This window comes from Polypterus senegalus, chromosome 3 (genome assembly GCF_016835505.1).
Source record: "Polypterus senegalus isolate Bchr_013 chromosome 3, ASM1683550v1, whole genome shotgun sequence".
NCBI classification, from domain to species: domain Eukaryota; kingdom Metazoa; phylum Chordata; class Cladistia; order Polypteriformes; family Polypteridae; genus Polypterus; species Polypterus senegalus.
In genome coordinates this window covers 27,513,148-27,540,407 of record NC_053156.1, presented here as the reverse complement: position 1 = coordinate 27,540,407, position 27,260 = coordinate 27,513,148, and the positions used below count along the sequence as shown (strand labels likewise).

Here is a 27,260-nt window from a genome sequence, read left to right as displayed (position 1 = left end):
ATATATTAATATCGATACATCCGATTCATATATATATATGCTACATACCAATTTATACATAATTAATATATATATATTTATACACATATACATATTATATTATATATATATACATATCATATATATATATATATATATATATATATATATATATATATATATATATATATATATATATATATACATATACATATATACATATACATATACACATATATATATATATACATATACATATATATATATATATATATATATATATATATATATATATATATATATATATATATATATATATATAAAATCCAATGTCTGTCTGTCTGACAGCTTTTCACTACTTAACAGATTTAGAGGACGTCTTTTTCTAGAATTTCCTTGAACATTCCGGTTGATTTTGCAAATTATTTCATTGCACTAAGTATCATAGTTCACGAATGCGAGAGAAAGGCTGTCGGCCGAGGGGGACAGGGAAGTGGGCGGGGCCCTCCTCACAAACGCGCCAGCCTCTGTTCAAGTCGCTCTACCTCTTGCTACGTGTTGCAGTGTACCTTATCTCTGCTTAGCTAGTGATTCCTGTTTGTTCAACAGACATTATCATCGACAGATTTTTAAAGATTATTGTTTGACATTTTTGAGAGAGAGAGAGAGAGAGAGAGAGAGAGATCAGTGCTACGCGCGTTTTAGAGGGTAGCTGCTGGTTGACAGAGATATCACGGTCACATGCTTTTCTCCCCACGCGGAGGATGCTTCCCGTCACAGCTGAACACAATCAGATGCAGTGCCATTGTTTGATGTTGGAGCGTACCTACCTTCCGCTTGGCCAGAATGACATTTTTTTAATTGGTTTTTTGAGTTTGTCCTGTTTCACTACTACGTGGACGGGGCTACGGGGGATAGCTAGTTAATAATACATTGAACAATTATTATATAAGTAAAGCTGAACAAGTGATCAGAGTTTCCTTAGGTTTGGAGGACATCCGACTGTTTTGAGGTGGTTTGTGAGGAGCTGATTTTGATATCAGCAATGAAGTGGATTTGGAAAAATCAGGAGTGGTCTCCCCTCGACTTTCTCGTATACTCAGATATAGCGATGGATATTTGAGGAGTAAACCGCAAGACAATGATTCTATTTTTATATTACGTACATTAAAGAACCATCAGCAACAAATCAAATCAAATGAATAATATATTGTACAATTATTATAAAAGTACATTTGAATAAACCGGACTCTGCAGATGCATGAATAAAAGGTAAAGTACCACTTCCGGTTAGCGGAAAGAGCCCAAAAGTTGATAGAAATATACATCGAGATTCATTAAAATCTCAAAATGGAATTCATGGAGGATTCCAATACTTTCCCTATACTTTGTATACGAGAAATTAAAAAGGCAATTATGCAATGAATGAAAATGTGCAGTGACAGATTATATATACGGATACATCCTAACCCCTGAATGACAAAGTTAAAGCAGGATTTTATCATGTTTGCAAATGTATTAAAATAAAACACTGTCCCATTGACACAAGTAGTCAGAGCCTTTGCCAATACACTTGGAATGTGGCTCAAGTGTGTCCCATTCTGTGTTTCATTGCTGAGACGTTTCTTCATCTTGTTTAGAGCCCATCAGTGTGAAAATTTAAAAAAAAGATCAAGTGCAAAAAAAATGCTGTTTACATTTTATTCAGAAAGTTTCCAGACCCTTCATGTTTTCACTTTTCATTATGTTGCAGCCTGGTGCTAAAATCATTTCAATTCATTTTTCCCCTCATCAAGCAAAACTCAATACCTCAGAATGACAAAGAAAAAAAACCCCTCAAATGTCTCCCTGACACACAAATTCAAACACTTTGCTTTGGCTCTGGCTCTGGCTCAGGTTCATCCCATTCTTTTCCTCATCACTGAGGTGTTTCAACACCTTGTTTAGGGTCCACCTATGGCCAATTCAGTCGATTGGACCGATTAGTAAAGACACACACTGCCTATAGAAGGTCCATCAGGTGAGCAAAAACCAAGCCATAATGCTAAAGGAATTGCCTAGAGACAGGATTGTGTCGAAACAACAGACCTGGAGAAGGCACTGAAGGGCCTCCATAATTCTTAAACAGGAGTTTGGGAGAGCCAAGACTCCTACTACTACTCCTACTGAGCAATTTGGGGAGAAGGGCCTTGGTAGGGAAGGTGACAAAGAACCTGATAGCCACTCTGACTGAGCTCCAGAGAACCTATATGGAGACAGAAGAAACTTCCAGAAGACCCATCAATACAACACTCTACTGATCTGGGAGTTTTGGTAGAGCTGGCCACTTGGCCAAACTGAGGAACTGGAGTATAAGAAATGTGATCAAAAACTCAATGGTCACTCTGTGAGCTCCAGAGAACCTGTGTGGAAATAAGAGAAACCTCCAGGTGGTCAACCATCACTGCAACGCTCCAACAATCTGGGAGATTTGAAAGAGCTAGCCACCTGGCCAAACTGGGGAATTGGGGGAGAAGGAAATGGGAAAGCTGCGGTGGGCTGGCGCCCTGCTCAGGGTTCATTTCCTGCCTTGTGCCCTGTGTTGGCTGGGATTGGCTCCTGCAGACCCCCATGACCCTGTAGTTAGGATATAGCGGGTTGGATAATGGATGGAAATTGGTAAGAAAGATGATCAAAAACCCAATGGTCACTCTGGGTGAGATCCTGAGACCCTGTGTGGAGATGAGAGAAACTTCCAGAAGGGCAACCATCACTGCACCTCTCCACTGATCTGGGTGTTTTGATAGAACTGGCCACCTGGCCAAACTGAGGAAGTGGGGTAGTAGGGTCTGGGTAAGAAAGGTGATGAAAAACTCAATGGTCATTCTACGTATAATCCAGAGAAACTGTGAGGAGATGAGAGAAACCTCCAGAAGGGCAAACATCACGGCAACTCTCCAGTGATCTAGGATTTTTGACAAAGTTGGTCACCCTGCCAAACTGGGGCCAAATTGTGGGAGGAGGGCCTGAGAAAGGCTAAGAGAGGGTGAGAAGGGCCTGGGTAAGAAAGTTGATGAAAAACTCAATGGTCACTCAATGAGCTCCAGAGAACCTGTGAAGATGAGAGAAACCTCCAGAAGGACAACCACCACATGCACCACTCCAGTGATCTGTGATTTTTTGACTGAGTGGCCAGACAGAATCCTCTCCTCAGTTAAAAGACACATGGAAGCCCACTTACAGTCCGCAAAATGGCACCTAAAGAACTCTCAGACTGTAAGAAATAAGATTCTGTGGTCTGATGGAACCAAGCGTTACTGTAAGTCTGGAAGAAACCAGGCACCTCTCATCACCTGCACAGTATCATTCCAATGGTAGAGAATGGTGGTGGCAACTTCATGACAAGGCGTTGTTTATCAACAGCAGGGACTGGGAGAAAAGAAGGGCAAATGAAAGAAGAACGGAGCAAAGTACAGAGATCTCCTTCAAAAAAACCTGCTCAGAGCGCTCAGGACCTCAAACTGGGCTGAAGGCTCAATGACACAAAGCAGAGAAGTGGCTGAGCGACAACACTGGGGATTGTCTTTGAGTGGCCTGGCCAAAGCCTGTTCTTAAACCTGATCGAACGTGAATGGACAGACCTGTCCACCGAAGGTCTCCATCCAACCTGACAGAGCTTGAGAGGATCTGCAGGAAAGAATGGCAGAAAATCCTCAAATCCAGGTGAGTGAAGCTTGTCATGTCAGACCAAAGACAACTCTGGGCAGGAATCGCTGCTAGAGCACCGAAGAAAGGGTCTGAATTCTCGTGTCAATGGAATATTTCATTTTTTTAATTTTTAGTACATTTGCCAAAGTTTCTAAAATTCTGTTTTCACTTTGTCATTCTGAGGGTACTGAGTGTTGCTTAAATATGTGGAAAAATAATTGAAATGATTTAAGCATAAGGCTGCAACATAACAAAATGGGGGGAAAAGTGACAATTCTGAATATTTTCGGAATCTACTATACTAAGTCATTTCATACGGGGGCTGGGGACAAAAAAAACCAAAACATGTAATTAAATAAAAATCCCCTAATTATCATGAATGACAATCTCATCATAATCTTCAGTACTGTCATTATGTTAAATGCATGGTTTCAAAATGGCCTCATGTCCTGTTTACAGGCTGCTGTCACTTAACAATGGGACTTTCCCCCGACTGGCACATTTCTGAATGGCTCTCCTAATGCCGGGTTTGTTTTCTTTCTTTTCAAGCAGGTTTCTTCACTTGTCAATCAAGGGCAGAGGGTGGGGTCAAACAAGCCTATTGGCTGATCACTGAAGCTTAGCTGCTGGCATTTGCAGCTGTTGGAGCTGGTGATCAAAAAGCCTTTAAGGGGTCACCAACACCACATGGTCACCTATTCCATGTGTCTGTGGGTCTCTGTGTGAAAAACAAAAATGAACACATTTGTGAGAAATCTACCCTTAACAAGTATCCATCTATATTTCCATGTTCTGATTGAAGAACTCCGTTTAAAGTGGAATCCACCATTTTAATGTCCTTCATGTGACATCACTGTATCTCTCTTTCAACTGGAAATTAGCCATATTTTTAGGAAGACTTTCATTTAAGAGACTAGGGTGCTTTGCCCCCTGCTCGCTTTGCTCACCCACCCCCTCTCCCCCGGGGCGTCTCGGTCGCTTGCGTTGTGAAGGGGGAGAGGCTGAACGCACGCTAAGGAGATGTGGTCGGATCAGCTGCTGGCTTGCTGCTGCCAAGCTATGTGTTCTGCTTGTTGCGCTGCACGTCGATCATTTAAAAGCCTGTAGAGCAGCTATCCTTTTGTCTCAGCTGCCTTGTCTCAGGGAAAATCTCGTCTCCTTCCAAGATTTTTTGTTATAATATAGAGAGACCTAATGGCACATCACCCCTTAAAGCAATCTTCATGGGTGCACTCAAGTAAACATTTCAGATTGACACAAATGGCTACTTTTAGACAGAGCTGAATGTTGGGGTCGTATGCCAAACTATCGCTACTCTTACTGCCTCCATGGCTCTGTCAGTCTGAAAATTAACACTAAAGATCTTCATTGGCCCACAGAGGGGATCTGGTCACATGACTGACCAATAGGAAGAGGTTCATGTCACACGCTGCCTACAGGAGTAGGCAGGGGACCGACCAGGACGGGGAGTCGAGTCAAAATAAAATATGGCACAAAAGATGGGGAAAAAAAAAAACCCAAATGTTTAGTACAACAGTCTCTTGGAAAGAAAAGTTCTGGTGGCGGAATATATACAGTGTATACACACACACAAAAATTTGAAAAAAAAAATTCATAAACTTCTCCAAGGAAAATCAAGTGAATACCAACAAATAGGGCTTTATCCACAAAGGCAATTTTAAAGATAAGGCTGTGAAGCAAACTTAAATAATTCAGCTCCTCAAGCTGGTGTGAACCGACTAGCCAAACACTGAGCCACCCTCTCACTACTGATGGCTCATCAACACCTCTCTGTCCCTAAGTCAGTTAACTTGCCCCTAGTGGACGATGTCCCAAGCCTTATAAAGCGGGTGCCATTTCTCTCTTGGACTACACTGCTGCTGGACAAAACTAACCGTATTCCCTTAAAGGGGAAAATGACCTAAATGGCTGACAACCGAACTAAACCTAACCCCACCCAATAGAAACAATAACATCAAAAGTAATATCACTTTTGTACTTCTGCCCACACAATAATACAAACTCAAAAATTATACCAACATAAACCTGAGCACGGCACGTGCGCCCAACCAAAGCACCACATTTAAAATGGCAAAGTGGGCTGGCGCACACGTCTTTATTTGAAAGGAGACACCCGGAGAATAAGGAGCAACGGTAACCCCCTCCCTTCACGAGTCGACGACTGATGGCGAGTCCTCTCGTTTAAATGCCTTCCTTCTCAGCTTTCCTCTGTTACAATAACTACTCTGTTTAAATACCGCGTCGTGCTGCTGTGCACTCAACAAGAGTCCTGCCGGTTTCAGCTGCAGGTTTCTAATGGTGATGCGTCTACGCGTTCAAGTTCAGCCCATAGATCTTGATTGACAAGTGGAAAAACCAATCATGAAGTAGACCCTCTTGAGTTTTAGAAACCTCCACAAAAGGAGAGAATTCAGTTTTTGATTTTTAATAAATTTGTAGACCTTTCCAAAAACAGGTTGTCACTTGAATAGTGTAGACTGACGGGGCAGAAATGGCAAATTTATCCACTTAAAATTAAATCTATGAGATGTGCAGCAAGTGAAGGGGTCTGAAAATTTTCTGAATTCACTGCAAACATCTGTACACATACACGGAACTGCACTTTTTCAAGTGATTTGTTTTTGATTTCATAACTGCCTTTTTATTTATTCAGTTTGGTATTACATAGACAGAGTGACAAATCTCATAAAATGGGAGACAAATGGCGAGGGGGGTCAATAAGGTAGGCAAACACAGACGAATGGAAAAGGGGATGAAAATACAGGGAGATTCACTCGAAAGAGGCCCTGAATATTCTGCAATAACTCTCGCTAGGACGAAGCAATCTGAACAAAACAACGTGCAATGTGCTCCTCAGTATATGGAGCTTCAAACATACAAGTCGGGATGCCCCTGAGTTGGAGCGACGAGGTAGGTGCCAGACAGCCGTCATGGCGTTTAACCTCCATTTGCAACTTCTGGGTGCATACCGCCCGTACCCCTTCACTCAGTCACTCGACTTCTCATCAGGACGGTGGTGTACAGTATTGAGCAGCACGTCTTCATGGCGCAAACCTATTGGATCACCAGTTCATTTAAGTGGATGTCAGAATCAACAGGATGATCATGAAGGTTACTTCCAGCAAGATGGGGTAATGTGTCGCACATCGGCAAGGAGCATGGCAGAAATTGAGTCCTTCTTTGGCAACAGGATAATTTCAATGGGGATTTGGCCACCACGGTCGTCGGATCTGACACCACCAGACTTCTTCCTTTGGGGTCTGCTCAAAGGATAAGTCTATCGGAACAAGCCTCATCATACAGTGGAAGATTTGAAGAAAAACATCCAACGTGAAATTGCTGCTATTCTCCCGAGATGCTTGCCGATACGGTCAGGAACATAGAGCGCCTTGTCGAAACGTGTCTGGCAGAAAACGAAAACCACTTCCAGAATCGCTTACACATATGTCAAGGTATAGAGCGTTTTTGGTTCAGATTGCTTCTTCCTAGGGGCGGCACGGTGGCGCAGTGGGTAGTGCTCCTGCCTCGCAGTTAGAAGACCCATGTTCGCTTCCCAGGTCTTCCCTGAGTGGAGTTTGCATGTTCTCCCCGTGTTTGCGTGGGTTTCCTCCCACAGTCCAAAGACATGCAGGTTAGGTGCATTGGCGATTCGAAATTGTCCCTAGTATATGCTTGGGGTGGGTGTGTGTGTGTGTGCGCACCATATGGTGGGCTGGTGCCCTGCCCAGGGTTTGTTTCCTGCCTTGCGCCCTGTGTTGGCTGGGATTGGCTCCAGAAGACCCCCATGACCCTGTAGTTAGGATATAGCGGGTTGGATAATGGATGGATGGATGCTACTTCCTAACGGGAGTTACAACAGAATATTGGGGGCATCTTTCAAGTAATCAAAGAATAGACAAAGAACCAAAGGGAGGAAAGTCAACAGGATAGGCACATCAAGCAAAGAGATGATCCACAGAACGAGGAAAGTAAACACCATCACCTTCTCCGGTGAAGTGAACACCATCACTTACTTGGTTTGCTTTTCTCCTTGTGCCATTGCTGTAGTTCTGGTTGCTTGTCCTGGTCATGCTCGCCATGCCCCGTCTCCATGTTAAACTGAAGTACAAGAGGAAAGCCCACTGTAAATGTATGTCATAAACGGGGAGGTCAACCCTCTTTGGAGCTTTTCCACCCTGATGCTTAGATCCTTACACATTTCCATAAGTCGTCAAAGGGAAGACTGGAGAGTCTGAATCCACACACCCTGACTATTTAAAAGCAACTGTGAGCCACACACAGCACAGTTTTCAAATTTCCAATTTTGTGGTAGAAATATCATGAGACAAACACATTTGAGCAGCCAATCACCATTCTCTACTCTGTCATGGTTTGACAAAGACGAGACCTCTAGTAAACACGTGCAGGGTTCTCGAGCCTCTCCTCTATCTGAGAGGTCCAGTATACCCGTTTTCCTCTGTTTCCTTGAGTCGACCATTGCTCCTCTATACTCTTTCTTTCATGTTCTTGTCCCTTTTGTGGACATTGTATCCACTGTACGTCAGGCGGAGCGCCTATTGATGGTCAGCTCTTGCACAGAGGCCAGTTTGACTTTGTCATGAATATCTATAGACCACTGTGAGCGAGTACTGGGGAAGTCACGGCGCATAACCAGAAATCACAGGAAGGCACTGTCACGCAAGCAATAAAGATGACGAGACCCAATCAAAAACAAACTCTAGGGTCATAACCATGACATCCAAAAGAATCAAAAACAGACAAAACCTGAACGTCAATCAAAATTCTTAGTCGGAAGTACAAAGCAAAAAGATCAAATCTAGGTAGATATTTTAGGAGGTCATTTGCAGACAATATTTCAAATTATCCGCAATCCCGGATGAGGAAATGATGTAAATTGAGGACCATTTAACTCGTCATGTCATAGCGTCATAGGTCATAAACTCCAAAAGACACGTCCACTGGTAACCAAGAAACACATCCTCGCAATAAGTTCACACAATGGCATCAAAATGGTGCAAAATAAAATTACAAAAACTATAAATATTCGATTTCTTGAAAAAAGGTAAACCCATAACTGTAATCTTTGAACTTGAAAGCTTTCAAAAAAATCCAACAAAATCAAATTAACAAGCCAGCAAAAAGATTGCAATCATATTGGCCAGTAAGATAATGTAAATAAAGGCTACGACTGAAAATCTCTAGAAAAGTTGTAAACGGTGTTGGAAATTTAAGATGCATTTGTACCACCCAATCAGCATGCAGGCACGGCCCAATCAGAGTTTGAGGTCTGAGGTCACTTGCACCCTCCCATACTCATGTGGAGGTAAGATCAACACAGACATCGGGCAACCAGTGAATGGACACTGCGAGTATGCGAGGTCAGTACAAAGGAAACTGGTTAGGGGTGCTACGGTCCTCCTCAGGGTGAAATGGTCTCCCACTGGCATTTATTCCCTATGTTCTGACCAACATTTTCGGTTTAAGTAAAAGCAAGCATGGCCTTCAAGTGTGAATCAGAAGCTGAAGTCGTGAAGACAGGAGATGCTCAAGAGGGTAGGGTAACCAAATTTTAAAGGTCTGATTTTGTGTGTTACGGCTGACTCATTAGAGGTTCTTGGATCAGGCTAAGACATCCAGAGACCACATCTTTTTGGTGTGATATGCATCCTGCTGTTCCCCTTTTCCTATTCCCTAGGGTTTCCAGGAGCTGAAGATGCTTGCTATTAAGTAAGCAGATGCTACCACAGCTCCAGAATGTAGACTAACTAACTATGGAAAAACCTAGCAGGTCACAGCTTTCAAGTTTTCAGCAAACTGATAATCAATGATCTCTAGACTTCCTGAGCTTTACGTACACAATACTGATTTTTCAACGAATCAACACCACCTGCCATTTAGCAGGTGCATTTAAAATTGTAACCTGACGTTTTCATTGGTCGGTGGTGTTTCCTCATTGGTCAGTTGAGTTGATAGGTTTTTGTCCTGCAGTATGTAAAATACTGTGTACATTCTCAGTTCTTCCATCGTGCTATGACTGAAATGAAGACATATTTGGCCATCACCACTACCCTATAACATCTGGAAAGACCTAGCAACTGCTTCTTCTTCTTCTGTTAAGGGTTGCCACAGTGGTCATCTTGTTCCATATCTTCCTGTCCTCTGCATCTTGTTCTGTTATACCCATCACTTGCAAGTCTTCTTCTCTCCCCACATTCATAAACCTTCTCTTCTCCTCTTCCCTGGCAGCTCTATCCTTAGCACCCTTCTCTCATTACACCCAGCATCTCTGCTCTGCAGATGTCCAAATCAACACAATCTCGCCACTCTGACTTTGTCTCCCAACCGTCCAACTTGAGCTGACCCTCTAATGTCCTCATTTCTAATTCTGTCCATCCTTGTCACAATCAATGCAAATCTTGGCATCTTTAACTCTGCCACCTCCAGCTCTGTCTCCTGCTTTCTGGTCTGTGCCACCGTCTCCAGCCCATATAACATAGCTAGTCTCACTACCGTCCTGTAGACCTTCCCTTTCACTCTTGCTGATACCCGTCTGTCACAAATCACTTCTGACTCTCTTCTCCACCCTTTCCACCCTGCTTGCACTCTCTTTTTCCCTACATTGCACTCATTTGATCAGACTGACCTCTATGATTGGGTACAAGAGGGAGAGGCAGAGAGTCTTCCTCAAGACCATTTCTTCTTTGTTGTCAAGCCATCAAGTACTCGATGAAATGCAAATCACGACAAGACAACATGCCATCAGACCTCAACGGCAGAAAACCTTTGACAATCAACATGCACGTTCTGGTTCTTGAATTTACTGGAAGAATCCATGCCCCCCATGCCATGCTCTCTGCTGCTAATTCTGACCCTCCAAGCATTCAGAATGTAAAGCTGGGATATGCCGAGCTACGCCCTTCATATCAATTAATGGAACACGGGGACAAGGAAACCAGAGAGCTGGTAATGCAAGGGGTCTTTTAGAAAATGAATGAAGACTTACCCGTATAGTCCGGTGAATGGTAGGCTGGACAATCTGTTGTGCCGGAAACGCGCCAATCAGAAGGGGATGGGGGATGGGCGTCAGCATGCCTGCATCTAAGCCTGGCCTGACCAACCGCGGACCAACTCGGAGGTCCATGGGGGAGGCCTGCGGGATGGGCAAGGATGCAGAAGAGCTTGCATCCGCTGAAAGAGAGAAGAGAGACACGCTGTTAAGGACTCGTAGGTGACGTCACAGGCATCTTTTCATCAGTTGTTCAAAAGGTTGGGGGAAAATCCCCTCTTGAAAGTTTAAGCTGAAATGGGAACAAAACAAAGGCATTAAACTCCTTGACAAATTTCTACAAGACACGGATCTCCAGGGGGCAACACAAGTCACCAATGGATTCCACAACACAACCAAGTCATACAGTGCCGCGTCAGAGATCACTCTTTAAAATTGCAACACCTTCTACAAATTTAACAAAGCTGTTTTTCTTTCTCAAAATATAAAAAAAGAAAATTGCAGTTCTCCTGGGCATTTAACATTTCTGGGAATTTTGCACTCTTAAAAAACTCAGAGGCTCCCAAGGACTCCTGCTGAATCTTGGATTTTTCTACAAGACTCCTTGAGCGCTTCTCTCAGACCTTTTTTTTTAAACACTTCCTTGATTTCCTCATACTGCTGCCACTCTTATATGGCTTCAAGGACTCAAAACCCTTGTGAAATTTGGAATTCTGCTACACTCCTCCAGGTTCTGGGAATTCTTTAATCTCTCTTTCAACATCTACTAGGCAGCCAACGGCTGCATTCAAAACAGCCTGTGTATAAACGATAAGCCGCAGTTTAAATGCTCAGCGTGCACACACCATCAACAAGACCCCGACTTGAACTGACCCCTCAGTGCTTCAGACATCTAAATGCTCCTCAGGTACAAGGACCTCTTCCAAGATCTGATTAGTTCTAGAAGCGTATCCAACTTCAAATGTTATAAAAAGATATAGCAGTCAGACAACCAGTTTCCAACCGGTTTAGTCCTGAGGGCACAAGGTAAGAGCAAACCCTGGACAGGGCACCAGTCCAACACACACACACACACACGCTAGGACCAATTAAGTGTCACCAGTGCATCTGACCTGTATGTCTTTGGACTGTGAAGAGGAACCCACCCTGACATGGGGAGAACATGCAAACTCCACACAGGGAAGACCTGGGATGTGATCAGAGAGACAGACAGAGACCCATCTACATACATACATATAAACAGATACATATATACATACACACATACAGTATATATTTATATTGTCAAACACGGAAGGTAGCTAAAGGGCCTAAACGAGAGTACTTCCACACCAGACCAGGGGGTGGCAGAGTATACCGACTCTTTAACTCACTTCTCTGCAGATCAGTCATGGGGAAATTCTACTTGGCACTGATGTCACTTCCGGTTCCGGGTCCTTGGATGACGTCACTTCCGGTTCCGAACCTATTGGATGAAGACAATTCCAGTCCCGGGCCCTTGGATGATGTCACTTTTGGTTCCGAGCCTATGGAAGAAGACACTTCCAGTTCTGGCTCCTTTGATGACGTCATTTCCCATACTGGCTTTTAAAGCCTCCATCTTTTCTCTATCAAGTCAGTTCTGCTTTGAACTCCGATCTGTACCCATCAGTACAATATTCTTCCTATTTGCAGCCAGGATATAATATACAGGTGGTTGCCCCAAATCTTTTTGTGACTCTTTATCAATTCTTGTGACAATATATATACACACACACACACACTTATATTTATATACACACACATACATATATATTTTTTATATACACATATATATCTATACATGCATAGCTCTGATCACTGATACTTTGGTGGTAATCTACCATGTAATGCTTGTGATTGGTCGGCCAGTCGTCAGACATCCGCCACTCCCTCTCAGGTACGAGAAGCAGATCGTAGACAAGACACATAGTACCAGTCAAATAATACACAGAGTACACAACATATGTTTCTCCCTAACTTTGACCAACCAGTTGCTATGGTGCAATGTCTGAGAGGCTTTGCCACGGTCACTGATGTCCGAAGTTCAATCCCTGCAAAGAGAAGCAAAAAGTGCGTACACCTGACAAGCTGATGAATCTGCAATGAAATCAAGTGTTTAACGTCTTAAAAGAAAATCTTTGTTTTTCCAACAACAATTTTGTTTTGCACTCTCGTTTTTGGCTTAGTGTCCTCTCTGGTAGCTTAGCTCTTCGTCACACTACAAAGTCCGACTTTCCCTTTAAGCAGGGTCTGTCTGTTCCTGATTAATGAACATCAATCAAGCGGAGCTCTTCACACTTCCTTTCTCCCCGTGCTCGTAAAGTGGAAAACTACTTGGACTGACACCCGTCCAGAGCTTTTGCCATTTTCTCCAACCTTAAGAAACTTTCACCATTTTCATAGATTGCCCCAAAACACCTTGCATCCGTCTTCATCATCAATATAGTGGCCATTTTCCAGGTGAACCTAGTTTGGCCAGTTAACCCCAGATCTTTTTGCTCTTCTTTCCTAGACATCTTGTGGTGTGGCGAGACTTAGTACTTTCATATTATCTGACAGCTCCTCCAGCCATGTTCTTTTCAGCCACCTTCCATCATGGTGCTCTTTTTCACTCAATCATCCTCTGCCTCTTTCTCTGTGTGCCCAGGTCCCCTTAGTCTATTTTTCTCTCCATCACCTCCATGTCCATGTTAACCATTTGTCATCATCTCCCTGCACACTTCTACCTATTCTCTCTCATCTCTGCTTTGCTCAATGTTCCACCTTCATCTGCCATGTCTCACTCCCATACCAGTCATAACCTTTTCAATGATAGCGAGGCTCCTCTAGAAACCAGAATGGTGGAAATCTCTTGGAATTTCTTCCACGGGACCCTCACTGGCTATCCCCGATATTAAGTACAGTTAGCGACTTAAAAAGTTAGGAAGACAGGCGTTTTGAGGAAAGATAATCTTACCTACTGGATCGTGGCGGAGTCACTCCATGAGACATCCCAGTTTGAAGATTTGCACTGTGGTGAACTTCCAGTGGTCAGTCATGAACCTGCAATGTCTGGCTCAGAAGAGACCTCCTTGCAGAGTGAGGAGTTTGAAGAGTTTTCCTTGCAGTTTGTGACTGACCCCACTGGCTTTCACCAGAGTCCAAATCTTCAAACTGAAATGCTTTGGGGTGCAAGTCCATGGGAATTCATTTGGCGACATGGATGGGATCTGCACTGTGGATGGGTGGAGTGTAGTGGCGCCACAGTGCAGAAAAGGTGAGGGCTGACACAGAGAGAGAGGAATCAGCAGGCGTCACCAGGGAGTGTGCTGCTCGCCACATTTGGTTGAGAGACTCTGCACAGCTAAGCCCACTAATCCTGGAGTCACAGAGGAGCGATACGTTGCACGTTGATTAGCACACACAAATCACAATGTCACTGTACTCTGTATATGTCACAATACTAACCGTATAACCTCGGCCTTCACCCAACAGGTCAACTCAGTCGCAGAACTTTCCTAATTTTTAGTTTCTCGTATACAAAGTATCGGGAAAGTATTGTAATCGTCCAAAAAATCGACCTCGAGATTTTAATGAATCTTGACATTTTAGACCTCCTCGAGTCAGATTTACTTTCACGCAAGGAAAGTATTTTATTCGTCTAAAAATTCGATTTCGAGATTTTGATGAAATCAACATTTTAGACTTCCCTGTGTCCGAAAATACTTATCTCTGTGCGTCTGTCTCTCTATGTGTGGGTAAACCCGATAACTTGAGAACGCTTTCACTTAGGTCAACCAAATTCTGCATACAAGTATTAGGTACAAAATGTAGATTTCTACCAACTTTTGGGCTATTTCCGCTAACCGGAAGTGGTACTTTACCTTTTATTCATGCAGCTACAGAGTCCGATTTATTCAAATGTACTTTTATAATAATTGTACAATATATTATTCATTTGATTTGATTTGTTGTTGATGGTTCTTTAATGTACATAATATAAAAATAGAATCATTATCTTGCGGTTTACTCCTCAAATATCCATCCCTATATCTGAGTATACGAGAAAGTCGAGGGGAGACCACTCCTGATTTTTCCAAATCCACTTCATTGCTGATATCAAAATCATCTCCTCTAAAACCACCTCAACACACTCGGATGTCCTCCAAACCTAAGGAAACTCTGATCACTTGTGTCCAACATCTCAAAACGGGATGTCCCTCATGTCTAAGGAATCGTCACCACCCTTCAAAAGCCTGTAAACTGAACCCCAAAGGGACCTCAGCTGCCTCTGACTGACCTCCCTAAAACACTCCAATTTAAAACACAAAACCACCTCGGACAGCCTGTCCCAAAGCATTACACACTGCTCAACCCAATTGTAAATTTGGCCCCACTAGACCGACTGTCCCCCAAAGCACTTAATGTCCTTCACACATGAAGAACGCCTTATGCCATCGACTGGCCACCACACCAAAATGGAATCTTTGAATCAATCCCAGGAAACACCCTGTGACCTTCAAGCCTAAAGAATCTTAGCCCAGTTGAACAGACCACTTCGAAAAAAACTCTTGCCGTCCATCAAAACGTACAGGAACTTCAAAACTTGTGACTGATCAATAGCAGATTACTTCAGACTTCAGGCTCCAACTAGCTGGACTGATGGCTCCAAGGCGTTTGACGTTCAAAATAACTAAAGAAACAATTAGCTCATTAAAAGACTGGACATGCTCAAACCATAAGGATATCGTAACCTAAGCCAAAATTCGGACCTTAAAATTAAAGCTGTCCTGATCAACTTCTCAAAAACAGTGAGCTTCCTTGATCTATGAAGATAGTTGTCAAGTTGGATACACCAACACGAAACGCTTGTTTCTTTACCTCTAACATACAGATAGTTTTGCTGTTCTGTAAAACCTCTGGTTCATTTTTCAGACTCAAAAATGCCCTACTGCCCTGGATTAGCACTTCCATAACACTCATCAATCCTAAACAATCATCTCCAACATTGACAGGCAACCCCATAAACAATGAGGAACCCGACTGCCCCACAACACTGGTCTCCTCTAGGCCTGAAACAGCTAAGTCTCCAATGAAAGGGACTCTCCAAAATCTAGAACAGGGGTTCCCAACTCCGGTCCTGGAGGGCCACAGAGGCTGCAGGTTTTCATTCTAAACTTGTTCTTAATTAGTGATCTGTTTATGCTGCTAATTAACTCATTTTCCATTTATTTAAATTGACTTGTTTTTTTAAGATTTGTTCCTCTGAATTGCTTCATTTCTTTCTTTAAATGGCACCCAAACAGAAATAAAATGTGAAGTGAGTGAGCCAACAGAAGACCAACTAAGTCAGGGCCTCAAACTCCAACCAATTTCATTCCAACCAGTTGCTTAATGAGGTGCTGAGTCTTGTTATTAATAAAACGTGTTCTTTAATTCCACAGCAGACATTTCTAAAATTGTAGATTTTCTCTTTTCTAAGAGCACTGTTAAAATGTTTTGGGGACCTGAGCAGATCAACACCTTTCTTTATGTTCAGATATTGCGTGATGGACACCAGTTGTTTTGGCTCATATTGTATCTCATTGTTGTCTGGCTGCTAATTAAGGAAAAAGAAGCAATGAAGGGTTCTGAGTCTTCAAGAGTAAGTCAATTAAAATGAACTTCAAAAGGAGTTAATTAGCAGCAAAGATAGATAGATAGATAGATAGATAGATAGATAGATAGATAGATAGATAGATAGATAGATAGATAGATAGATAGATAGATAGATAGATAGATAGATAGATAGATAGATAGATAGATAGATAGATGATAGATAGATAGATAGATAGATAGATAGATAGATAGATAGATATGAAGATAGATAGATAGATAGATAGATAGTTTATTAATCCCAAGGGGAAATTCACATAATCCAGCAGCAGTATACGGATACAAAGAAACAATATTAAATAGTAATAAAAATTAAAATAAAATGTTCGCATTTACTCCCCCGGGTGGAATTGAAGAGTCGCATAGTGTGGGGGAGGAACGATCTCCTCAGTCTGTCAGTGGAGCAGGACAGTGATAAAAGTCTGTCACTGAAGCTACTCCTCTGCCTGGAGATGACACTGTTCAGTGGATGCAGTGGATTCTTCATGATTGACAGGAGTTTGCTTAATGCCCGTCGCTCTGCCACAGATGTTAAACTGTCCAACTTTACTCCTACAATGGAGCCTGCCTTCTTAACAAGTTTATCCAGGCGTGAGGCGTCTCATCTTTATGCTGCCACCCCAACAGGTCACTCATTAAGACAAGGGGTAGAATGAAAGCTGGCAGCCACTGCGACCCTCCAGGCCTAGAGTTGGAGACCCTGATCTGCTGCCTCTCAAGGCTAAAGAAATTTTGTCCACTCAGACAGACCACCTCAAAACTCTGGGTGTCCTTCAAAGCTTAATGGAACGTTGTCACTTGTGACCAACCTTCAGAAGGTGTTGCATGCTCCTCCAGCTTAAAGAAACTTTGATTAGATGGACTGATGACCCCCAAAATACATGGCTGCAGCAGATAGATGGTCATTTCCTGAGGGTGGTACTGGACCGTGTGCCTGCCTAAGGGGGGTTGCCAACCAGAATTCCCAGCTGTGCTGCTGTGTGGTGGGTGCGGCAACGCGCTGTACCAGTGCATGCTCCCCAATCTGACCTGACCATAGCTAGAAACAACCACCTCAGCAAAACAATGGATATTCACAAAGCCTAATAAGATTTTACCCAAGAGCACTTAATGTCTTCCACACATAACAGACCCCTGCTGCCTTTGACTGACCTCCCAAAAACACGGACCACAGCTTAGTATTAAAAGAGCTTTGACTCCTATGACATATCCTCAAAAATACCTGGAGTTCCTCCAGCCTAAATAAACTTTGCAGAGTCTGACAGAGCACCCCAAGACAATATAGGCTTCCCTCAAAACCTAAAGGAACTTTAAGGCCTCCGACTGATCTTCAGAAAGCACCGTAAAAGAAACTTTTGATTAACTCGACTAATGGCGTCCCTCATACTTACCTTTGACTAACCTCACTAAAACACTCCGGTTTAAAATACAGCACCACTTTGGATAGACTGTCCCAAAGTAGTGGATGTCCATCAAATTGAAGGGACTGAACCACCCCCCCCCCATTGAACTAAACGTCCTAAAACTCTTGGTGCCCCTTAAACCTCAAGGAGCCCTCTTGCTTTTGATGGACCTCCCCAAAACAACATTTGCCTAAAAGGTGCTTTGTCTTCTGTGGCAGATGCTCCAAAACATCCACTGCCCCTTTAAACCTAAAGAAAAACTTTTCCCACTTGGACAGAGTACTCCAAAACTTAAAAAGAACTTTGCTGCCTTCGACAGATCTACATGGTGCTCAGAGTTTAAACTTTGACTAACTGGACTGTGGCCCCAAAACTCTTTAAGCGTTACCTTTGACCGACCTCCCGAAAAGCAGCTTGGAGTCCATCCAGCTTTCTAAAGCTGTGGTCACTGAACAAATCCAAAAGTCAAAGAGCTCATTGTGAAAAGGAGCTTAAGGAAGAAAATGCTGTGCAATCCTTAAACCAGGCATTCAATAATAATAATAATAATAATAGTCCCACCTTCTTCCAGTCTGCTAAGTGCTTCAGAAAGCTGTCAACTTAAAATTGATCAAGTACTACATGTCAGTCTTTCCAAAGCTCTGAAGATTCCTTAATCCCAAAGAGGACTTCCAAACGCGTGGTGCAGTTCCTAAGACCAAAACATCCTTCTCCCCAGGAATCCAAAAGCTCAGGAGCATCCAGAAACCCAAACTAGCCTAATAGCTTCTGCCCACGGAGTTCCTCTGATCCACCACACGAGTCATTCCCGTAATCCTAAATGATGTGTCAGCTCAAGGCATGTCAGGCTCCAGAAAAGCACCGGTCACTCCTGAGATCGCACATCTTTGAAGAGGCTTCCAAAACCTCGAAGCGTTCCTTGCCGCTCTTAAATGGAACCTGTCTGCTTCACTTCCTCCCTGCTTAATTCAGAAAGGATTGGAATGCTAATGAGATGCACATTTGACTCACGCCATCCAGCTGGCGGCCGGCCAACTTCTACCGAGAAATGAGAGGTGCGCGGGCTCGGGCGGGCGGTGCGTGTGCGCGCGCGATCAAGCAAGCCGGTACGGGGGAGCGGGCACGAGCGCCCGTCGCTGTCCCAAAGTCACTTTAAGTCAGTCAGTCAGTCAAAGCGCGACGCGCTCCGCTCCTCTCTCGGCCTTTCACTCTTCACGCGGGCGCCGCTATTTTTAGAAGGTGCGGTTTCGCTAGGGGGACAATTTTAGCGCAGGGTTTCGACAGAGAGGAAAGAAACCTGAAATAAACAAAAGAGGGGGCGGAAAGAAGCAGAAGAAAAACAACACTTTGAATTTTGAAACGGTTGCCTGTAACCCTGCCGGAAAAAGTGTCATTTAAAAGGACAAAAAAAAAAAAGAAAGAAAACAGGTTCCTGTTTACATTTTGTGGAGCCTGCAAGTGGTTTGTGTGTGTGTACGCGTGTGTTTAGATCGCATTTTAAAGAAAAGTAAAATGCGAGCACACATCTCTTCACCGGAAAAGAGTTTTAGTTAACGAAAGAAACAGACGATGAAACAAAAATCATTATAAAAGGCACTATATAATAAGAAAAGACTGTAACAATTTCTAAAGTACCATATGATAATGATCATTATAAAAAGACATGATATAATAAGAAAGACTATAGACCAATTCTTATTATAAAAGCTGCCATATAAAAAGAAAAGAAACTAAAAAGGCTTTGTTACAACGACCATTATACAAACGCCGTATATACGAGGGGCGTTCAAAAAGTTTCTGCACTTTCGTTGGAAACGGTGAAGGCGGAAGGAGGAGTAATCGGGCATTAAAAAGATGGCACGACGCTGGGAAAATTGCATCGCCAATGACGGCGACTGTGTATAAAATTATTAATAAATACGGCTTAAAAAAAGTGCGGAAACTTTCTGAACGTCCCTTGCAATAAAAAAAAATGCAGTTATGATCATTATAAAGGACACTATACGGTATTAGAAAGACTATAACAATGCTCATTAAAAAAGGTGCTTTAAAATATGAAAACAAATAACTATAAAAGGTACCATATAATAAAAGAAGGACGATGTAATAATGATCATACACAAAAAGGCAAAATTAGAGAGGCTTTAACAAAGTTCATTATAATAGCTGCTATTTAATAAAAAGGTAGACTATGTAAAAGTAATCATCATAAAAGGCAATAAATAATAATGAAAGCTATAAAAAAAAACACTAAAAAGAAAGACAGGCTAGGTAACAAAGATTATAAAAGGCACTGTGCAAAAGACTATGCAACACAGATCATTATAAAAGGCACTATATAGTAAAAAAAGACTATGTAATTATGAAAATGATAAAAGATAAATGTATAAAAAGAAACACAGGCTAGGTAACAAAGATTATAAAATGCACTATATAAAAAAACGAAAGATTGTGCAACAAAGATCATTACAAAAAGCACTATATAATAATGATCATTATAAAATCTGCAATAAGAAAATGTAACAATTATTGTATAAAGGCACCTTATAATAAGGAAGTCTGTTACAGTGATCATTATAACAAATCCTAATAAGACCATAATAATTGTTATTTTAAAAGGTGATATATAATAAGAGAACTGTGCAGGATTTACGTATAAGCTACACAAGCTATAGCTTAGGGCCCCCGCCTTCTTGGGGGCCCCCAAAACAAATCATATTTGGCACTTACATAGACTATCTGGACTTCTAAAGGGCCCCATGTCTCATGTAGCTTAGGGCCTTATCAAGTCTAAATCCGGCCCTGTAAGAGAAACTATGTAATATTATGAAAAGGGCTATGTAATAAGCTGTAACAATGATCATTTTAAAAGACAATATATAATAAGAAAAAAAAAAGACTAAACTATGTTACAAAAGACTATTATAAAAGGTGCTATATAACAATAAAGTCTTTTTTCTTAGGAGATTGTGTTCCTTTAACATTAGTAATGATATCCCTGATATCTTATACAACTCTGTAATGGCCAGTCGGGTGTGTTGGACCGACAACACCACGTTAAGAAAGGCCCACCACATCAACAAGCTAATTAATTGTGCTTTCTGGACCCTTGGAGGTCGTAGAGGAAGAGAGGATGAAAACAAAACTGAGTGCCACTGTGAAAATCACTGCACATCCTCTCTGTGTGACATAACAACACTACTGAGGACTTTGAGGCAACAAATCACTCAGCAGAAGAGGGTCAAGAAACACAACTGGGGGCTCCTTTATACCAACAGTAATATGCCCAATTAATAGATAGATAGATATGAAAGGCACTATATGATAGATAGATAGATAGATAGAATACTTTATTAATCCCAAGGGGAAACAATAGGACTGAGAGCCAAGTCACAAGTTGCGTTTTAGTCATTCTGATGTGAGTTCACACCATAGTGCGTGCACTTATTTAAAGCTTCTGTAAAAAGACTAAATTTCCCCTGGAAGCAAATAAAGTTTTACATATCTAATGATGATTGTTATAAAAGACACGAGAGAAAGAAAGAAAGAAAGAAAGAGAAACAGAGAGAGGAGAAAGACAAAAAGAGAGAAAAAATGAAAAAGAAAAAAGGGAGAGAGAGAAAGAGAGAAACAGAAAGAGAGAGAAAGAGACAGTGAGAAAGAGAAAGAAAGAAAAGACCTGATGACTTTTAGTCTAAAGCGTATTTTTCAATGCCATTCCATACAAAACAAACATGTAACCGAGATTTAGGTTCATATAGCTCAGCACAGGCCTTGGTGACATGATCAGCGATGACAAACATAGGACTTGGTCACCCCTGACTGTGCAGACCACCACTGACTATCGCAGGTCATTTTCTAAACCTCTACTAAGGATGACTCCTTTGTTCATCAAAGCCATAGCCATTGCCCCTCAGACTCTCCACCTAGAATATTCTCCCCTCTTAATTCATAAATGGCCAGTTCTGCTTAACCCAGCAAACATTCTGCCCATCCTGCCAAGACGTTTACAATTCGGTGAATCAGAAACACCACAAATAAGCGCAGAACATTAAAACAGAATTAAGATCAGATAGAAGCGGCTTCATAATAAGCCAAAACAGAAAACAATGACAGAGGGTCTTTCATTTAAAACTGAAGGGGTGCTTTATGTGTAACCAGCAGAGATGCCATGGGGACCCATCAGCCCCGTCACTGACTGCGGACCTGCACTGCTGGTTTTTAAGAGCGACTAGACAGGTCATCTCTCGGGTACGTCATCTTTAAATGAGCGCAACAAAACGTTCCTCCAACACGATAAGAATGACCTCACAGGTTGTCCACTGTTATGCTTTTTTTTTTTTTAAATTTTATCTTTTAAAACACCTGGGGGATGTCCAGGGTGGCACATTTCTGTTGGTGGACGTGATCGGACGTGAACTTGAACCTCATGGAGGTTAGCCACAAGCCGCTGGTGTCTGTCCTGTGCTGTTGCCATCGGTCAGCACTGATGGTGTTAAGATGGATCAACAGACAGAAAATTCCAGTGATGTACGTGACAGGTCACAACGCTTGAGCCCATTACTGGAGGGGTAGGTTTGCTCAGGTGATGAAGGCCCGGCTGGCGACTGGAAGGACAGGTTGGCCCGGACTCTACTGATTTTTCTCGGATATAACATGAAGATTTTCATGGCTGTTGAAAGTTCACGTCAAGACTAAAGAGGGCTGGTGGAAGCCAAGCAGGGTGACATATCACGTAAGGGACTAGTAACACCTTCTGATTGTGACGCCGGAGAGGGAGTACGTGGACCACACCACACACCAGAACATCTCCACCACAATCCTTTACAGTCAATATCAAGTTCTTCTGGACAAATGATGAGTTTCATCAGACAGCTCTTCAGACGACATGCTATTTGTCCAGAGCAAGTCCAGGTCACTGTCTAAATCGGGCGTCCCCCTGGTCCTGGTGGGCCGCAATGGCTGTAGGTTTTCATTGTACCCCATTTCTTAATTAGTGACCTGTTTTTGCTGCTAAATAACTCCTTTTCCTTTCATTATAATTTTTTTTTTTTTTTAGTAATTTAATTAGCAACAAAAACGGGTGCACTAATGAAGAAAAGGGTTAGAATGAAAACCTGCAGCTGCTGGGACCTTCCAGGCCAAGAGTTGGGGGGACCCCTGGTCTAGATGTTCAATCTGTATTCTTGCCTGGATCTTCTTTCCGATTCTTCCAGACACATCTCCCAAGTATATGAGGAGCCTGTTTCTCATGGTAGACTCACCAACATCAACACTGGAAAGGACTACCTGTAGGTTCTTGTAATGACATTGTGGGCTTCTTACCAACTTCTTTCAACATGTTGCATTCTGCTCAAGGGATGACCTTGCTGGGGTGGTCTGGCTAATTGTTTTAAATCTCAACTTGCAGATGACCTTCTTCCAGGGTTTGGAGACCCTTTTTAAGCCCCTTTCCAGACCTCTATAACCTTCTTTGTGAAGGCCTGCTGTACGCTTGGTGGTAACACACACACACCCCACCCACCCACACACCCTCACACACACACACACACACACACACACACATCAACCACAAAGAGCAAACCAAACTACAGGTCTTGAGTTTTCCATACGATGGGTTCAGACAACATCCTCTCTAATGACGTTCTAATCACTTGCACCCGATTCTCATTTGTTTTATTTGAGGTGGTGGCAAAGGTCAGGATGGACTTACTTTTTCCCACCACATGCACAAATCTGTTTAAATTGCACATGGACTAAAAAAATAAATAAATGTAAAGGCGGCATGACGTTTCTTTACTGGATCACCTGTCTCTCTCTACATACGGGTCAAATGAAGATCAGATCTTGAGTTATTCCACGTTTGTTAAAAAAGAAAAAGCAGCAGCATTTCATGGGGTGCACTTACTTACTCACATCACTGTATTTCTATAACGGCATATTATTTTACATCGTAAAGGTGCTATATAACACAAAACAACAATTACAAACAGGGCTAAGGTCAAGTCACAGCAGACAACAGTGTCAATCCCATTTGGTACTTCTGATGTACATGTCTGACCGGTGGAACCGGCGTGCTGCCCGTCACTGTTGAAGCTCTCCCCCCATTGCCACGAAAGGCGAGCTGTCAGTTACCTTGTCTTTTAACCCCTGGCTGGAAACTCCCAACCCTCCCAGCCTTGTTAAGTTTTGACAACCAAAATAAAAGCCCACAGGTGGCCTTCGTCTTCTGTGTCACCACCTGAGTTGGAAGTAAAGCCTGGGGGTTTGAGTGCGGGAAGAGGAGGGTGGGGTTCTGTTAAAAAACAGCCATGACACAGCAAAAGCAGAGCCAGGGTGCACAAAAGCATCATCTCTTGAGCGAGGCAGGTGGCGCCACTCGAGGGTCTCGTCACCTCACCTCCAAATGGGCCACTGCAGTGGCTTACAATAGTGTATTAAGGTAGGGAAACAAAATGGAGGTTGCATAGATGAAGGCAGTCGGCCCTTCAAGCTCAAGAGCAAGTTAACACATCCAGCTATTCATCTGTTGTTTGAGGAGACGAGACTCATCAGGATGTAAAAGGGTGCAAAGGCTGAAACAGATCTGAAGGTGGCACACACACACACACACACACACATACATACATACATACAACTTGCGCCTTGGGTTGGGGTCAGAGACACTGAAAAGAACCCACCACCACCCAGTCAAGTAGACCCACGTAAGAAGATTAAGAAATTTAAACGAACGAGAGGAGAGCATTCACTCCATTTGACACTCGTCTGTTTAGCTACTGGCTGACTTGTCCCCGTGTCTCACTCACATTATAATTTCAGGGCGTGGAAGTACTTGGGGGTCCATGATAGGTGACAGGCTGGACTGGCCTCATATCACAGAATGGGCAGAGCAGGTGTCCATTTAATGTGGGGCAGTGACATTCTTCACATCTTCTACAACTCTGCGATGGCCAGTGGGGTGTGATGAGCTGGTAACATCACCACCTCAGGAGAGGCCCACCGAATCAACAAGCTAACTAAAAAGGGCAGACTCACTTATGGGGCGCTCTCTGGACCCCCCAAATGAAATATGAAAACAAAAACCGAGTGCCGTCATGAACGACGCTGCACATCCTCCCTCTGACACACCAACACTGAGGACTTTCAGCCAACAAATTATTCAGCAGAAGTTTCTCAAGAAACGTGATGTGGGGGGCATCTTTGTTTCTATGGCAACACACCTTTATAGCACCTTACTGGGAGTGGGACTGCCAAGTCAGAAGTTTTTTTTGCTTTATAGTCATTTTGGTGTGTGTATATTGTGGGCCTGTTGAGGGTTGCTCGTTGTACCACCAAAAGCAATGAAGAATTCACAGTCTTCCTGCATTAAGGCGTCTGTCAAGCAATGGTTGATACGGGGTTGGCGCTGATATGGTTGCGGAGGATCACTGATCTGGCCAGTTTGGTTTTCTGGTCAGTCTCCTCGCCCTCCAGGATGAACCGATCCCAGCCGCAGGACAGACCGGACGAGGAAGACTACTATCAGTCCTCCTGCCTTGAACAGACAGCATCACTGCTTGTTTGCCATGTCTGTGTCTAATGAAGTGGTAGCCCCGTTTCAATCAACACTCTGGCTGTTCCTGTTTTGAAGAGAATAAAGCTGGTTTTCCTCAAGCCTCGTCTTTTGGGTACAAAGACTCACATGTCACAATATATATTTATATATCTATATATTCACTGATATTTATTTAAAGAACTTCTGTAAAAAGCCAAAAATTTCCCCCTGGGGTCAAATAAAGGTCTATCTACTGCCACGCATGCATGTCGGAAGATCTCCTCACAGGCTAAATCTACTTATGTAACAACCTGCCGGGTCACTAGGGGGCGCTGTTGCTAACCCTCTCTCTCGCCCAGTGAGAGCACTTAGCCCCGCCCCTTCAGGAATACCCACTATAACAGGGGCGGACAATGTCAGTCCTGGAGAGCCGCAGTGGCTGCAGGTTTTTCTTCCAACCCAGTTTCTTAATGAGAAGTCAATTATTAGTGATGAAGCCCTTATTGCTTAAGTGACATTTTGATTTTTCATTTTAGTGGTCTCACTTGTAAAGCGTTCCCAACCTTAATTGCTTATGTCAGTCTTAAACAGTTGCATTCACTGTTTAATGGCTCCTTATTAGCAGTAAGATGTAAATGACAAAGCAGCCAGCAGTTCACCATCTAACTTGTTTTCGAGTTACATCTCTGTGTGTGGTGGCACGGTGGTGCAGTGGGTAGCGCTGCTGCCTTGTAGTAAGGAGACCTGGGTTCGCTTCCTGGGTCCTCCCTGCGTGGAGTTTGTATGTTCTCCCCATGTCTGCGTGGGTTTCCTCCCACAGTCTAAAGACATGCAGGTTAGGTGCATTGTTGATTCTAAATTGTCTCTGGTGTGTGTGTGTGTGTGTGTGCCCTGCGGTGGGCTGGCGTCCTGCCCGGGGTTTGTTTCCTGCCTTGCGCCCTGTGTTGGCTGGAATTGGCTCCAGAACACCCCCGTGACCCTGTAGTTAGGATATAGCGGGTTGGATAATGGATGGATGGATCTCTGTGTGTGTTCATCATACACTGTTTGATTAATTAAAACACTTAATAGAAATTGTGACAGACTGAAAATTATCTGTTTTAGGCTTCAAATCATTTGGATGATATCCCTGAAAAGGAAAAAATCTACGATATAAGAACCTTACATTGCAGACTAACAAGTCATAAAATTAAATAAGGTCTGCAATTTGCAAGGATTGGTTTCTAATTAAGCAATTGGGTTGGAATGAAATCCTGTGTGACCCTCCAAGACCGACATTGCCCACCCCTGCACTATAAAGAAACCCGACTGACCGGAAAGGAGGCATCTTTTGCGATCAGATAAACCTGCCAGACGGAGGTCCTGTCAAAGACCCCCAATTCTGTGGCTGTGAGCCAAATCGGTTTCGTTTTATATTTTCCCTAATGGCTGCAAATTATCTTTTTTTTTGTTGATAAAATGAGACAACATGGTCATTTTTGTGTGACCGCCCTGTCATTCCTGCACCTGGCCACACGACTGATCTAAAAGTGACTGATTGCTAAAGTGCTTTTTATGCGGCATACTACGGACACCATTTTTAAAAATCGGCCAATTTCTTACAACGCGTTCAATAGGGGCAAAGTGACCCTCAGCTCTGAAATGGGTAGAGGGGTCCTTACATCGGATTGGCTGGCCCAGCACCGTCTCAGCTGTGGAATGGCCAATAGGGGGAGGCAGCCTGATGGCCGAGGTCTCCTGGACTCTGAACAAATCTAAATCATATTATGTGATATCATCTACTGTTGAATTCTGCTACGTACTTCTAAAATTTTTATGTGTATATTGTATTGAGGATTTGTTCTGTTCTGTGTATTGTATTGTATTGACCCCCTCTGCACTCCCAACCAACCTGAAAAAGGAGTCTCTCTTTAAACTGCCTTTCCCAGGGTTTCTTCAATTTTATCCCTACAAAGGTTTTTTTTATGGGAATTTT

At 42.9% G+C, this 27,260-nt stretch overlaps 1 protein-coding gene across 6 annotated transcripts in view; it reads right to left on the bottom strand.

The window, feature by feature from the left end:
• Positions 1 to 27,260, bottom strand: part of hdac7a (histone deacetylase 7a) — a 278,061-nt gene that overhangs the window by 100,153 nt on the left and 150,648 nt on the right. For 5 of the 6 annotated variants that reach the window (XM_039746852.1, XM_039746851.1, XM_039746854.1 and 2 more), the window contains exons 3-4: positions 10,691 to 10,875; positions 7,701 to 7,785 (exon numbers count right to left, since the gene is read on the bottom strand). In XM_039746852.1, coding sequence (XP_039602786.1) covers positions 7,701 to 7,785; positions 10,691 to 10,875 — 270 coding nt within the window. Of the gene's footprint in view, positions 1 to 7,700; positions 7,786 to 10,690; positions 10,876 to 18,312; positions 18,688 to 27,260 lie in introns of those variants that run through there. The other variant, XM_039746856.1, reaches the window with a different exon arrangement.